General features: G+C 51.6%; 7 protein-coding genes across 7 annotated transcripts; 5 read left to right on the top strand and 2 right to left on the bottom strand.

The window, feature by feature from the left end:
• Positions 1-293: 293 nt before the first annotated feature.
• Positions 294-4,099, top strand: Aspvir_000824 (carbamoyl-phosphate synthase (glutamine-hydrolyzing) CPA2; the record flags this gene model as incomplete). The annotated part of the gene is made up of 3 exons (XM_043265957.1): positions 294-657; positions 870-3,925; positions 3,992-4,099. The coding sequence occupies 3 exons, from the start codon at positions 294-296 to the stop codon at positions 4,097-4,099; spliced, it is 3,528 nt and encodes a 1,175-aa protein (XP_043121892.1).
• Positions 4,100-4,784: 685 nt separating this feature from the next.
• Aspvir_000823 (S-adenosylmethionine-dependent methyltransferase) lies at positions 4,785-6,554 on the top strand (the record flags this gene model as incomplete). The annotated part of the gene is made up of 3 exons (XM_043265956.1): positions 4,785-5,189; positions 5,248-5,547; positions 5,625-6,554. 3 exons carry the CDS (start codon positions 4,785-4,787, stop codon positions 6,552-6,554), a joined length of 1,635 nt encoding a protein of 544 aa, XP_043121891.1.
• Positions 6,555-7,151: 597 nt separating this feature from the next.
• On the bottom strand, positions 7,152-8,160 carry Aspvir_000822 (40S ribosomal protein uS19; the record flags this gene model as incomplete). Its single annotated transcript, XM_043265955.1, has 5 exons — positions 7,152-7,221; positions 7,286-7,582; positions 7,771-7,828; positions 8,048-8,066; positions 8,143-8,160. 5 exons carry the CDS (start codon positions 8,158-8,160, stop codon positions 7,152-7,154), a joined length of 462 nt encoding a protein of 153 aa, XP_043121890.1.
• A 671-nt stretch (positions 8,161-8,831) lies between these two features.
• Positions 8,832-9,235, bottom strand: aspf8 (ribosomal protein P2; the record flags this gene model as incomplete). Its single annotated transcript, XM_043265954.1, has 2 exons — positions 8,832-9,005; positions 9,077-9,235. 2 exons carry the CDS (start codon positions 9,233-9,235, stop codon positions 8,832-8,834), a joined length of 333 nt encoding a protein of 110 aa, XP_043121889.1.
• Positions 9,236-9,886: 651 nt separating this feature from the next.
• Aspvir_000820 (uncharacterized protein) lies at positions 9,887-10,959 on the top strand (the record flags this gene model as incomplete). Its single annotated transcript, XM_043265953.1, has 2 exons — positions 9,887-9,892; positions 9,943-10,959. 2 exons carry the CDS (start codon positions 9,887-9,889, stop codon positions 10,957-10,959), a joined length of 1,023 nt encoding a protein of 340 aa, XP_043121888.1.
• Positions 10,960-11,579: 620 nt separating this feature from the next.
• Aspvir_000819 (ATP-dependent (S)-NAD(P)H-hydrate dehydratase) lies at positions 11,580-12,988 on the top strand (the record flags this gene model as incomplete). Its single annotated transcript, XM_043265952.1, has 6 exons — positions 11,580-11,670; positions 11,739-11,778; positions 11,836-11,882; positions 11,943-11,953; positions 12,012-12,044; positions 12,104-12,988. 6 exons carry the CDS (start codon positions 11,580-11,582, stop codon positions 12,986-12,988), a joined length of 1,107 nt encoding a protein of 368 aa, XP_043121887.1.
• Positions 12,989-14,206: 1,218 nt separating this feature from the next.
• Aspvir_000818 (putative adhesin) lies at positions 14,207-14,563 on the top strand (the record flags this gene model as incomplete). Its single annotated transcript, XM_043265951.1, has 1 exon — positions 14,207-14,563. One exon carries the CDS (start codon positions 14,207-14,209, stop codon positions 14,561-14,563), a length of 357 nt encoding a protein of 118 aa, XP_043121886.1.
• Positions 14,564-14,566: the final 3 nt, after the last annotated feature.

The following is a 14,566-nucleotide window of genomic DNA, read 5'->3' as shown; positions in this document are numbered from 1 at the left end:
TGACTCATACCCTGCTTCTCTAAGAGTCATCCATTTATCTCCCTCCGTATTCTCTCCTCTCCTCTCTTCTCCTCCTTGTTTCTCCAATTCCTCCTAGATCGCTTCCTGTACGTCAGGCCCAAGGCTATCAGTCCTTCCTATTCCTCTTTAGTCCTCCCCTGTCTATTGGGTGTGTGACACAAAGCGGGAGAGTAGGGATTACAGAATAAGAGTCATCGCCTTGTGGTCAATTGACTCGCTTATTGCACTAGGTAGTCTTCTATATCTATTATTTTCCCTTAGCGCAGTGCGCAATGGTCCTCGCCGCTCGATGCGGGCAGGCTACGTCCTCCCTTCTGCGTCAGCGATGTCTGACTGAAACCCGTCGTTCCGCTTTCGCTTTGCGCACCTTCTCCGCTCAGACTACGGCCCGGTCAACGGCTTCGAGTCTGCGATTGCAGCAGAAGGTTGCGTCGCCATTGCGATCCCAGCAGCTCCGTTCCTTCTCCAGCGCCCTTCCTCGCTTGGCCTCGGAGTCAAACAACCCCCCCTCTGCCGACAGCTACCTCGCCAGCGGAGTTGTCAAGCCCGGTAGCAATCTGGTCGATGTCAAGAAGGTCCTTGTCATCGGTAGTGGAGGTTTGAGTATTGGACAGGCTGGAGAGTTCGATTATTCCGGTAGGTCACGCGACTCGCAATTCACTTAGCTTGCATTCCAATTTGGCTCGTATTTCTGCGCGTGGTATTCAAAAGCAGTGTCGATGTGGAATCCGCTGCAAGGAAGACGCCATCATGGAAAGGAACGAAAGAGAAAAGAACAAAAAGGGCCAGCAAAACTGTTTAGCAATGAGGATTCAAGTGACTAACATTGCATTCTTCAATAACTACAGGCTCGCAGGCCCTCAAGGCTCTCAAGGAGGCCGGTGTCAAGTCGGTCTTGATCAACCCCAACATCGCTACTATCCAAACCGATCACAAGCTCGCCGATGAAGTGTACTATCTCCCCGTTACCCCCGAATATGTGACTCACGTCATTGAGCGAGAACGCCCCGACGGCATCTTTTTGTCATTCGGTGGTCAGACCGCCCTGAATCTTGGTGTGCAGATGAACCGCATGGGCATCTTTGAGCGCTACGGTGTCAGAGTTCTGGGAACCAGCATCAGGACCCTCGAGACTAGTGAGGACCGTGACCTGTTCGCCCAGGCCCTGAAGGAGATCAACATCCCCATTGCCGAGTCCATCGCTGTCAACACTGTTGACGAGGCTTTGAAGGCTGCTGAAGTAGTTGGCTACCCTATCATTGTCCGTTCGGCTTACGCTCTCGGAGGTCTGGGTTCCGGTTTCGCTGAGAACCCTGAGGAGCTGAAGAATTTGGCTTCTCGTTCCCTGACTCTTGCTCCCCAGATCCTGGTCGAGAAGTCCCTCAAGGGCTGGAAGGAGGTCGAGTATGAAGTCGTCCGTGATGCTGCTAACAACTGTATCACTGTCTGCAACATGGAGAACTTCGACCCTCTGGGTATCCATACCGGTGACAGTATTGTCGTTGCTCCCAGTCAGACCCTTTCGGACGAAGAGTACCACATGCTCCGTACGGCTGCCATCAAGATCGTCCGCCACCTGGGTGTCGTTGGTGAATGTAACGTGCAGTACGCTCTGCAGCCTGATGGTCTTGACTACCGTGTCATTGAGGTCAATGCCCGTCTGTCTCGTTCATCTGCTCTGGCCTCCAAGGCTACTGGTTACCCTCTTGCCTACACTGCTGCGAAGATCGGTCTGGGCCACACTCTTCCTGAGCTTCCCAACGCCGTCACCAAGACTACTACTGCCAACTTCGAGCCTAGTCTGGATTACATCGTCACCAAGATTCCCCGGTGGGATCTGAGCAAGTTCCAGCACGTCAAGCGCGACATTGGCAGTGCCATGAAGTCTGTCGGTGAGGTCATGGCCATCGGTCGTACATTTGAGGAGTCGTTCCAGAAGGCTATTCGCCAGGTCGATCCTCGCTTCATCGGTTTCCAGGGTGACAAGTTTGAGAACCTGGATGAGGTTCTGAAGAACCCCACTGACCGCCGCTGGCTGGCAGTTGGTCAGGCTATGCTTCACGAGAACTATTCGGTTGACAAGGTTCATGAGCTGACCAAGATCGACAAGTGGTTCCTCTACAAGCTCCAGAACATTGTTGATTGCAACAACGAGCTCAAGGAGATCGGCAGCCTGTTTGGCATCCAGAAGGAGATAATGCTGAAGGCCAAGAAGCTTGGTTTCTCTGACAAACAGATCGCTCTCCTCGTTGGTTCCACCGAGGACGATGTCCGCGCTCGCCGGAAGAGCTTCGGCATCAGACCCTGGGTCAAGAAGATCGATACCCTGGCCGCTGAGTTCCCTGCCGATACCAACTACCTCTACACCACCTACAACGCTACCTCCCACGATGTCACCTTCGATGACCACGGTATCATCATTCTCGGAAGCGGTGTCTACCGTATTGGAAGCTCCGTCGAGTTCGATTGGTGTGCAGTCAACGCCACCCTCTCCCTGAGGAACATGGGCAAGAAGACTGTCATGATCAACTACAACCCCGAGACCTACTCCACTGACTTCGACACTGCTGACAAGCTCTACTTTGAGGAACTCAGCTACGAGCGTGTCATGGATATCTACGAGCTCGAGAGTGCCAGCGGTGTTGTCGTGTCCGTTGGTGGTCAGCTGCCCCAGAACATCGCCCTCCGCTTGCAGGAGACTGGCGGTGCCCACGTTCTCGGTACCGATCCTCAGGACATTGACAAGGCTGAGGACAGACACAAGTTCTCGCAGATCCTGGACAGCATCGGTGTTGATCAGCCTGCTTGGAAGGAGCTTACCTCGGTCTCCGAGGCCGAGCGCTTCGCCGAGTCTGTCGGTTACCCCGTCCTGGTCCGTCCCAGCTACGTCTTGTCTGGTGCTGCCATGAGCGTCATCTACAGTGGTGACGAACTCAAGGAGAAGCTCCTCAACGCCAGTGCTGTCTCTCCCGACCACCCCGTCGTCATCACCAAGTTCATTGAGGGTGCTCAGGAGATTGATATCGATGCTGTTGCCTCCAACGGCAAGCTCCTCCTGCACGCCGTCAGTGAGCACGTTGAACCCGCTGGTGTGCACTCTGGTGATGCTACTCTGGTCCTGCCTCCTGCTTCTCTGGACGAGAAGGTCATGGGTCGTGTCAAGGAGATTGCTGAGAAGGTCGCCAAGGCCTGGAACATCACCGGTCCCTTCAACATGCAGATAATCAAGGCCGATCAGGAAGGTGCTGTGCCCCAGCTGAAGGTCATCGAGTGCAACCTTCGTGCCTCTCGTTCCTTCCCCTTCGTCAGCAAGGTCCTGGGAACCAACTTCATTGACGTTGCTACCAAGGCTCTTGTTGGCCGCGATGTCCCTGAGCCCGTCGATCTTATGACTGAGAAGCGTGACTACCTCGCTACCAAGGTTCCCCAGTTCAGCTGGACTCGTCTTGCCGGTGCCGATCCTTTCCTCGGTGTCGAGATGGCCAGTACCGGTGAGATTGCTTGCTTCGGCAAGGATCTTATTGAGGCCTACTGGGCTTCTCTCCAGTCCACCATGAACTTCCGCGTGCCCGAGCCCGGCGAGGGTATCCTGCTCGGCGGTGACATCAACAACCCTGCTTTGGCTCAGATTGTTGACTACCTCAACCCTCTCGGCTACAAGTTCTTCGCTGCTAGCCCTGAGGTCCAGGCTCACCTTCAGTCCGCTACCAAGGACAAGGTCTCCGTGCAGGTGATCGAGTTCCCTAAGGAGGACAAGAGAGCCCTCCGTGAGGTATTCCAGAAGTACGACATTCGCGGTTGCTTCAACCTTGCCAAGACCCGTGGCAAGACCCTCCTGGATGAGGACTATGTTATGAGACGTAACGCGGTCGACTTCGGTGTTCCTCTCTTCATGGAGACCAAGGTATGTGGCAGTCCATTCCCTTTAACCAAGTACGCCTGTGTCACGTTTACTAATCGTCTATGCCAGACCGCTCTTCTCTTCGCTCAGGCCATGAACGCTAAGCTGCCCCGTCCCGACGGCATTCCCCCTGAGGTCCGCAGCTGGTCCGAGTTCACTGGCAGCAGGCTGATGTAAATCCGAATATCGACGATCTCATCAAAACTATGAAAAAAGGGGAAAAGTCATGTTCTATTTATAGATCTAATCATGCGCTTTGGCTTATGTTCTCTTTTCAGGCAAACAAAAGCCCGTCCTGTTTGGCGTAGAGGATCCGGCTTCGTGTTGATAGAATTTGTGGTCTTGGTCTGGACCTGGCATGAGGATCATGGCCATGCTGCGGTGTTCCATATTTCTGTTATATTTACCATGGTTTTTGAGTAGGCAGGCTATGTGCTTGAGCGAAAAGAATCTGATTTGTATTTTACTTTCATTCGTTACCTAGCTTGATCAGCCTTTATATGATGATTCAAGATGTATGTATTCTTAAGAATTTCGACTGTTTATCAACTCTTCAATAACCTTCGTCGCCAGAAGAGAACACGTGATATCGGCTCCGGTTGATTCAGTTTTGCTGATATTTGCCTTGTTTCTCACAAACTACAAGGTCGGCACATATCATTAAAGCAGCACGGAATAGAAACGCAAGAATTGGATGCTGAGAGAGGACCCTCGATTGAAATGCTCTAGGCTACCGAAACTAGAGTTCTCCCCAAATCATATGATCTACCATCATAATGGCTTCTGGATCTCAAATCTACGGAGTAAAGTCTGAGTAACTGGAACTATCCACAACTTGTCGTGAACATCGGACGACCTAGAAATGGCATCTATAAGGGACTTACAGCGGGGCAGCCGCAAAGTCCCCGAAGACACCCTAAACGAGGATATTCTCAGGCGTCTACTCGACCAAACAGTCACCAGCACGGATCCCAACCAGGACAATGAGAACATCGCGGAAGGGGGATTCGAGAACCCTGTTCCTTCAGTCTACACCAGAGGCTATCCTGCTCCGTCTCCGGGCGCTGGGACAGGGATCTTTGCTGCGATGGATATCCCGGTCGGAGGGACCGTCATGCTCATTCAGAGGCCGTTCGTGGCAGTCTTGGATACTGAGCGGTTGCCGGATACCTGCTCCGGATGCCTAGGGCAGCATCATTGCAACAGAGATGCCAACGTCGAGTTGAAAGCTTGTACGGGGTGTCGGGTTGTGAAGTATTGTAATAAGGTTATTACCAGATGCCTTTCTGTCCTTCCGAGTCCGCGTCACCACTAACTGGGGATAGACCTGCCAAGCGAAAGACTGGAAGTTCGCTCACTCGTTCGAATGTCGGATTTTCAAGGAGTTGATGCCCCGAGTGCTTCCGAGCAATGCCAGGGCTATTCTTCGGATGGTCCTGCGTAGCGAGCGCGGCAAATATCCAACGGAGGAGCTGGAGCTCTTCCGCAAACTGGAGAGTCATATGGACGAGATTCAAGCGCAAAACTGGGAACAATGGCAGCGGATATCCCTGACCGCGAAGGCCGTCAAGAAGTACTCTGGGTGTGCTATGGATGAAGAAACGATATGTCACTATGGTGCAAAGGTGAGTTCGGCTGCACCTTTCTCTCTTTCTCTATGTCATTTCCTGGCGAGAGCTGACTTGGTTATTACGTTCCAAAGCTGGAATTAAACTCGTACAACTTTCACAGTCCCCTGGCTGATCGTCTGGGGTTCTATCTGCACCCATATGCGGCTCTGGTCAACCACAGCTGCGACTACAATTCCGTCGTCGGCTCGGATGGCGACGCCCTTTACGTCAAAGCTCTTCGCCCGATCCAAAAGGGCGAAGAGATTCTCGTCTCGTACATCGACGCCACGAACCCCTATAAAATCCGCCAGAAAGAGCTCTCGGAGCGATACTACTTCAAATGCCGATGTCCCAAGTGCCAAAAAGGCACAAGCACACGCGAAGACCGCTTCCTCGGCGAACCGCACGACCTCTCTGTCCTGGAAGACGCCGAGGGCGCGGCAACAAATGTTTTGAACCGGGTCGGTAGTCCACAGCTCAGCCCATCAGAGGCCGCCGATGAGATCAAACGAGTCATGAAGGACCTACACAGAACCTCTGCGTGGCCGATCACCCGGCAGCCGATGGTCGCCCTGCGAGACGAGCTGATCACCTGTCTTCTCGCAGAGGACGAACCCTACGAGGCATTCGTGCACGCCGCAATCCGCTTCCGTCTTATTGATCCCATTGTGTATCCGGAACCGGGGCATCCGACTCGACAGATGCACGCGTGGGTGTTTGCGATGCTCGCCAGCGAGATGATGCTGCAGGGGCTGCCGGCGTTGAGCGGCAAGAAGGATTCATCTGCCGTGTGCGCCGCGATCTGGCAATCCGTTCTCTTTTATCTCATGGATGAACTCGAGGTGAGTTCTGCTGTGCCGACCCTCAAGAAGATAATCAGAAAAGCGTTTGCCGAGGGGCCGGTGCAGATGTACAACCACGGCTTGAGACGGAGTCCTGGCGAGTTGCTCCATTCCATGCGGAGAGCGTGGAGCGAGCTTGATGAAATTATTAATGAGGCATTGGAGAAGGAGAGGGCTTGATTCGTGCAGACTGAGGGGCTTGTAACGAATCTAGTAGTGCCGTGCGTTTTGGGTCAGAATCCGTCCCAGTATTTTGTGAAGCTCAAATGGATAGATGGTTGAGTATCACTGATATTTCCATCAAAATTGTCAAGGCAATAGTTAAAAGGAAAGATGGGTAAACTGGACAGATCAATAACAATTACCAGGTACTGCAGTAAACTACAAGAGCAGGTATGCGAATGTCTACAGAAGTGGTAACGCCGTGCCTACGGATATAGACGTATGAAATTCGACTTCGTAAATTAGACTTCCATTCCTAACTAATCCTCAGTGAAAGGAACAGGTGAAAGGAACAGGTGAAAGTCCCGCCTCCGCCGAAGCAGAACGGAGGGGCAAAACTTCATCATCATAAGTTTGACGATCCCGTTTGGTCTTTGGTTCGTTCGTGTTTCATGGCGACAAGATCTTTATATTGAGATGCAAACAGCTGACCCGCACTTGACATACAAGTTTGATGAACCCAAATGGACGCAAATGGTATCCATCCCTTTTTTGTTCTCCCAGCACATCCGTACGCCCGATCCTCCACGCAACACTCCAGAAAGCTTTTCTTCTTTACTTGAGGGGAATGAAACGAGAAGAGTGGGTGGCACCGATACCGGGACGACCGTGCTTGACGGGCTTGCTGTATGGTTGTTAGAACAGACTCAAAAAGAACCCCTGATATGGGGGACGCAAGGTGAACATACTATGTGATGGAGAATTCACCAAGGTAGTGGCCAACCATCTCGGGCTTGACCTCAATCTGGTTGAACTCCTTTCCGGAGTAGATACCGATGACGCTGCCGATCATCTCGGGGACAATGATCATGTCACGCAGGTGGGTCTTGACGAGGTCGGGCTTCTCGTTGGGCTTGGCCTCCTGCTTGGCCTTGCGGAGCTTCTTGATCAGGCCCATGGGCTTGCGCTTCAGACCACGGTTGAACCTGCGGCGGGCGCGGGCGTGCACGACATCGCGGAGCTGTTCGGAGGAGAGGTCGAGGAGCCTGTATCACATTCCATGTCAGACAACGGTTCCTTCATGTGTTCTCCAATCCGTCCCTGTATCTCAACTCCAGACTCCGACAAGGACGACCCATGCAAAGATGGTACAGTTGATGGCCTCACTCGTTCAGAGTCGGGTGGTTGGCCGGTGACAGGGTTGGATGGATGGATGGAAGCTTGCTGAACATACTGGTCGAGGTCAATTCCGCGGTAGGTGAACTTGCGGAATTGTCTTCTCTTCTTGATCTCTGTTCGGTGAAAGTGTCTGTCAGCGCGTCTATCCTAACCTCGGTGTGTGGTTGTCCGATTTCTCCGTAGTCGTATCCCTCCGGTCGCTCTTATGCACTAAGTCTCCATCTCGATTCATCGATTCTTTCCAGTATTCCATCACGAAACAGCCCACAACACTCCGCGCTCTTCTGTAGTATGACAGGGATTGGAAGAAAGGGTGTCCTGCGACAACGTACCGGCAGCCTCCTCGGCGTTCTGCAAGCAAAGATTTCACATTAGCTCCTCTCGAACAAAGTATTGAAGACCATTTACATCCTGGAATATCACTCACGTATTCGGTGTCAGCCATTTTTGCGGATGTTCCTCTCAAGGTCGCTTTCCGAACGTTACTCGAAAAGCGAAGGGAATATGGTTGTCGTGTCGTGTCTTGTCGCTAAAGGACCTTCGTCGGGGCTAGTCTTGTGCCTACGCTTCAGGTTGCGAGGTGGGCTGGAGGGCTCGTCTAAGCGACCGCACTAGGTCAAACCCTAAACCACTAGTACTGATTGGGATACCCATCAGTCTCCGCCCTTGTCCTGATTTTTCAGGCATCCAGATCATTATATGATAACTTTCAGTCTTGCTTATTTGACACGAAATGTACGATTAACATCTTGATATTCAAGAGTTTTGTTGTGAGGGATGGCGCTTTTTGACAAGAGGATACTGTGACTTGCGTTCAACAGATTATCCCCGGCAAACACTCACTCGTACTTATACGCTTCAATATCTTGAGCTTACATGCACAAGTCTACGTCGAACATGAACATGAATTAGTGGAGGGTCACATAATCTGTATTGGCCTAAAAGCTCTGTCCAGCTCTTATATGCGTGCTCGTAACTGCATCCGAAAAACCTGAAGGCACACAGACTGATCGGCACCAATGGGCGAGTATACTCCCCATACTGAAAATAACTGCCAGATTCCTGCTCCCCCACCAAATCTCATGATTTTTGTTGCGCTTGTATATATCAACGCGCTTAGTCGAAGAGACCGAAGCCCATGTCCTCGTCGGACTCCTCCTTCTCTTCCTCTTTCTCCTCGGCGGGAGCGGCGGCAGCACCACCAGCAGCGGCACCGCCAGCGGCAGGAGCAGCGCCGGCAGCACCACCGGAGGGAACGGAAGCGAGCTTGGCGGAACCCTCAGCGATCAGCTGTTGTAGAATTCGATGTCAGCGCCAGTCCAAAATTCTCAGTCTGTAATCTTCGAGCTGTGTGTACTAACCTCCTGGAGGTCCTTGCCCTCGAGCTCAGCAATGAGCTTGTTCAGGCGCTCCTCGTCGGCGTCAATGCCAACGGAAGAGAGGACAGCCTTGACATCCTCAGCGGAGGGGGAGGTGTTGCCAGCAAGGGCGAGGAGCAGGTAAGCGGCGAGGTGCTTCATTTTGAATCTGCGAGAGAAAATCCGCTGTTAGAGCCCAGATCGAGATGCGACGATGGTAACGCTGATAGAATATCTACCAGGCTGAGAGCACGTACTGAGGTTATTGAGATATATCGAACACGAGAATCAATCGATTTAACCGCAAGTTGGGCGGAGACTGAGACGTCGAGTTCGCTGGGAGATTTAGCGAAGTGGTTAGAGGAAGTAAGAATTGGAGAATTGAACCATCAAAATATCGAGAAAAGTGCGGTGCGGCTGGTGGATGTGGCTAGTGTCATCAGAACCGTCTAAGCTAAGCGAGGGTCTGTGGCGCATGTGTCTCCAATTAAACTTCCAAGTGACTGAGACGTCCACGTGACTAGCTGCTTCTAGAAGAACAGGATGGCGTCTGGCAGCAACGTTACGACTCTTCCTTTGCTGTCTCGTTCAGACGCCATCGCTATGTGTTAGGTTTTGCATCGGCATCAGAGGGGTAAACAAGACATATTCATTTCTTCAGCCCTCTCCTCTCTCTCAATCTCGCAGCTCATGAAGTCATGAAGTCACCCCGTCAAACTAACCACCGACGGTGAACCTACCCTTATCAGTGCTCCTATCTTGTTATCCAGTGTCTCATCTGCTGAAGCTCTTTCGTCTACCTCAGTGGTCATCATGAGTGTCAGTCTTCTTCCACGTTGTAGTATCTGACATGTCTAACACTTTGACAGTTTCTTGACTCCGTTCTCTCGTCTATTGAGACGGGCAGACCAGCTCCCATCGCTCCTCCCCCTCCAATTCGGACGACCGCGCCACCCGTGTCGTCCTCAAATGTCAGATCTCAAGCATACAAGCCTACCAATGGGCTTGGTAGCAATCCTACCGCGCAAGGGAATGTTGCTGCTGGGGTGAAAAGGAAAGCGGAGGATCAGTTGCGTCGACCCCGGAAGCCTGAGTTTGAAGCATCGACCAAGCCAACGGCAAACAAACCTGTTAATGCTTCTATTGCTTCAAAGTCTCGCCCAGTCGCCACTTCGTCTTCCGTCAAGTCTACAAACGGAAATACTGCAACCGCTACTCAGAAACCGCCTCAGATCTCCTCGAAGCCCCCTCCTAAAGGTTCGTATGCTGATCTCATGATGAAAGCGAAGGAACTACAGACCAAAGCCCCAACTCAAGTTGGCATGTTCAAACATCAACCGGTAGCCAAGGAGAAGCTCAGCAAAGCGGAACGCAAAAGACGAGCAATGGAGGCACAGACAAAAGGGAAAGATTCACGGCTGGCCAAGAAGCCCGGCGCTGTTTCTGGCGGAGCAACCGGAATCAAGTCTGGTGATGGGAAACTTGCCAGAAAACGGGAACATGAGGAATTAGCCTACAAGGGCACAGCAAGACCGTCGCAGACCGCAACGCAGCTGGAGTACCGGGGAACAGCCGGCCTGCCAAGTCGACGCGGCTCACAAGAACCAAAAGCACAGTCTCGGGCTAGTAAGCGCGCTAGAATGAATGAGTATCTGGCAACAGATGAAGAAGACGAAGGAGATTTTGCCGACGATTACGATGACTACTACTCCGCATCATCCGACATGGAAGCTGGCTACGATGATGTAGCGGAGGAAGAAGCTGCTGCATTAGCAGCAGCGAGGAAAGAGGATGAGGAGGAATTGCGCGCTGAGCTTGTGGCCAAGCAGGAAAAGCTTGAACGACGGAAGAAACTCGCAGCATTGGCCGCTAAGAGTCGATCTTGAGCTCAGCCGCTGCCTTCATTCGGCGATCCATTATTTTTCAACAGCAAATTTCCTAATAATATGCATACGGAGCATCAGCGAGGGATACCCCGTGGCTACATTATACATACGAACCATATTGTTCCCTTTGTGCATATTCGCTAGCCCCTCACTCCTGGCCTAGTCTCTTTTTTTGTCCCTTTTGATTTCATGGCGTTCAATATATTTGTGTTCCTACTTGGCATCAGCGAGCGAGCGTCAGGTGGTGTCGATAGAGGGTGGGCTACTCGTCCTTTTTTCACTAGCTGGTTCGATTTTACCTGGATTATGCGGTTTACTTGCAAAGAGCGGGGCGTCATTCTTACATATCCATCTTCCCTTTTTCTGTTCCCTGCTAGATAGATAAGACATGACATTTACTGTGGTCTATGACCAAATGAAACCGATTTATCAACCGTTTGTGCCTGTTTGGAGCTGCTGGTTGCCCCACTTAATAGGCGGTGACATCACTGGCCCCATTCCGGCTTGTCTTCACATTACAAGTATCACTTATCTAGATAGAGCTCCTTCTCATCCTAAAGAGTAGTTCATCGTCCTTGAATTCATTGGTCATTCTTTGGGATTTCGCAACAGACTCGAACATGGAACCGGTACATGTATCGACCTCCTCGAAGGTCCTGTTCAAGAAAGTGCGCCGGATTGTGCCTCCGTTGCTGGAGAAGTTCCACAAAGGTAAGCTCAATCCGGCTGAGAAGCCACAGAATGCTTTCTCTTAGAAGAACAATGCCTGATGAGAGAAGGTCAACATGGACGCGTGGCTGTCATTGGAGGCTCTTTAGAGTATGTCGAAGGGCTCCCTGTACAACTGTTTGAGTGCAAATATTCATAATCATAAAGCTACACAGGAGCTCCATACTTCTCTTCAATGGCATCAGCTCGATTAGGTACGTTATCAAAGTAGCCATAGCTGACCACTTGGTATCGGTTGACTAACTGTGATGCAGGATGTGACATGGTTAGTTGAAGAAGTCTTTACGCCGGCTCCAGTATGATGATTTTCTAACCAAGTATAGAGCCATGTCATTTGTGAAAGATCTGCAGCTTCGGTTCGTAACCACCCAAGTCCCAATAAATTTTGAATATTCGGACTGACGTAGCTTTTCAGGTTATCAAGTCGTACTCCCCTAATCTGATGGTACATCCATTGCTTCCGAGCACCGACTCGGTTAGCAACCCCAGTAGCATTGATGCTCCCGCGCTTGCCAGCCCTATTGTTTCCATGCTATCTAGGCTGCATGCGTTAGTAATTGGTCCGGGGCTAGGTCGTGATGGAGTGACTCTCAAAGTGGTCACCGAAGTTATGAAAGAGGCGCGATCCCGCTCGATACCCTTTGTTCTAGACGCTGATGGTCTGCTTCTCGTGACGGAGGATCCTGACCTGGTCAAAGGCTACAAGGACTGTATCTTGACACCCAATGTCAACGAATTCAGTCGATTGGCTAAGGCGTTGGGCATTGAAGTTCCCAGTCTGGCACAGATTGCAGCCCAGACAGATGAAGGCGACAAGACCAACAAGGAATCGCAGGCTTGCGAGCAACTTTCACAGGCCTTAGGCGGTGTGACAATCATACAGAAAGGACCGCATGATGTGATTTCAAACGGTGTGACGACCCTGATCTCGGACTTGAAAGGAGGCTTGAAGCGCAGTGGAGGGCAGGGAGATACACTCACAGGGTCGCTTGGTACACTGCTGGCTTGGAGAGCTGCTTACCATGACAAATTATGGGACTCCGGCGAGCAGGAGAACCCGAAAGAAGCGCAGTCTAAGCAGGATGTGTTGGCTGAACTTGAGTCAGAGAACAAGAGAATGTCCCCGGCGACAACCCTACTACTGGTTGCATGGGCAGGCAGTAGCATCACTCGGGAATGTTCTCGGCGGGCGTTCAATACCAAAGGTAGGAGCCTGCAGGCTAGCGATCTTACAGACGAAGTTTATGAGAGCTTCTTGGAATTGATTGGGGAACCGGAGGCTTCCAGGACCCATCTGTAGGTTGTTCGCCGTCTGGGGCTTGCGCATATCCAGCCTGTGAGAGCTGACAGTCATAAAATCCTATGACTGGCTCAAGTTTTCTTCCTTTCCATGATGATAAGACATCTTGAAGGATCAAATGACCAGGCTTTTGCCACGAAGTAAGGTAGATTGCAGTGGTTGAACCTCGAATGAATTGAGCGTGATACATTAAATCTACTTTTCTTGCTAAAAATAGCCAACTCCGTAGAGTTCAATCGAGGAGTTCTACTTCTTGCGCTTATTCGATGCATTTCTTGGAGCTGACAGATGAGGTGTCAGAGTTTCCTCCTCTTGACCTCGCATATAGTTGATCTCCATTCGCCAAGTTCCAGTATCATTGACGGCCTGAAAGCCTGCGCATCTTTCTCCGCTATTCTAAGGTATCTTTCCACGTTCAACGACCGCATCTCACCGAGTGCCGCTCGAAGCTTACAAGAGTTTCTTATATTCAGTTGGTCATGTGTTCTATCCAATTTTACCCTGACTACAAGACGGTACTGCTGCTAAATATGGCCCGAACACGTCCAATCACAGATAACACAGTCTGACCGGGCCATCTCTGATGAGGCTCCCTTGGACTCGATGACAGTTTCTGACTGGGAATCTCTGCGTTTCATTTGCCGTGGCGAGGACAGGGCTGGACTCGGTACGTCAGATGCATTTGCGGGGAAATATCGGCGACTCACGGTTCTCACCTGTCCATGTTCCAGGTCTCGTATTGCTACTACCAATCCGAAGAAGCCATGACTTTAGACACGTCCAGTCAGCTTCAGCTGGGAGACATCCAAGCTACGACGGAAGGCACCTAAGCCTGTCCGCTGTGCCATCGAGAGACATGTCTCAGAGACCTCTCTTTGTTACCTTTTGCGTTTTCACCGTCTTATGACGTGGTTATCGGATGCCGTCTGGATGACTTGCGCAGTGCCTCACAGCCATGGATGGTCTTACTTACAGTTGCATGTTTGTGTCCGTGTATGTGTCCATGTAAGGGAGACTCGATCTCCCACCGAACAACGCAAATGTATATAAAGAGGGCGAGGATATCCGGTCAACACCCCATCTCTTCTCACGCATCAAGGCATCTTTCCCACAAAGCAAGCATCAAAGCACCCTTCCAGCCCTACCAAACATCTCTCAAACCCTTCTGAGCTACCTTTCAACCAACCCACAACCACAACCACAACCACAACCACCAACATGAAGAACCTCTCCATCCTCACCTCCCTCCTCCTCGCCTCCGCCTCCCTCGTCTTCTCCTCCAGCATCCCCCCAAAGTGCGGAACTTGCAACCCGGTCTCCGGCGAGAACCACTGCGACATTACCACCTCCTGCATCAACACAGGCACCCGCTTCCATTGCGCCTGCCGCGCCGGCTACAAGGCCTCGACGGACAACCACGACGTCACCAAGCAGTTCCGTCTGAATGTCCCCAACTACCAGTTCCTGGTCTTCACCCCCGAAAGCACCGAGTGCAACACCCTCTGTGACAACCCCTACGGCGCAAGCCCGGACCTCTGCGCTGAGGTTCCTATCTATGACAAGTGTGCTGTTTGATGG

The sequence above is a fragment of the Aspergillus viridinutans genome (genome assembly GCF_018404265.1).
Source record: "Aspergillus viridinutans IFM 47045 DNA, scaffold_1, whole genome shotgun sequence".
NCBI lineage: Eukaryota > Fungi > Ascomycota > Eurotiomycetes > Eurotiales > Aspergillaceae > Aspergillus > Aspergillus viridinutans.
The sequence above is the reverse complement of the archived record's forward strand: the minus strand, read 5'-3'. Positions and strand labels throughout refer to the sequence as shown.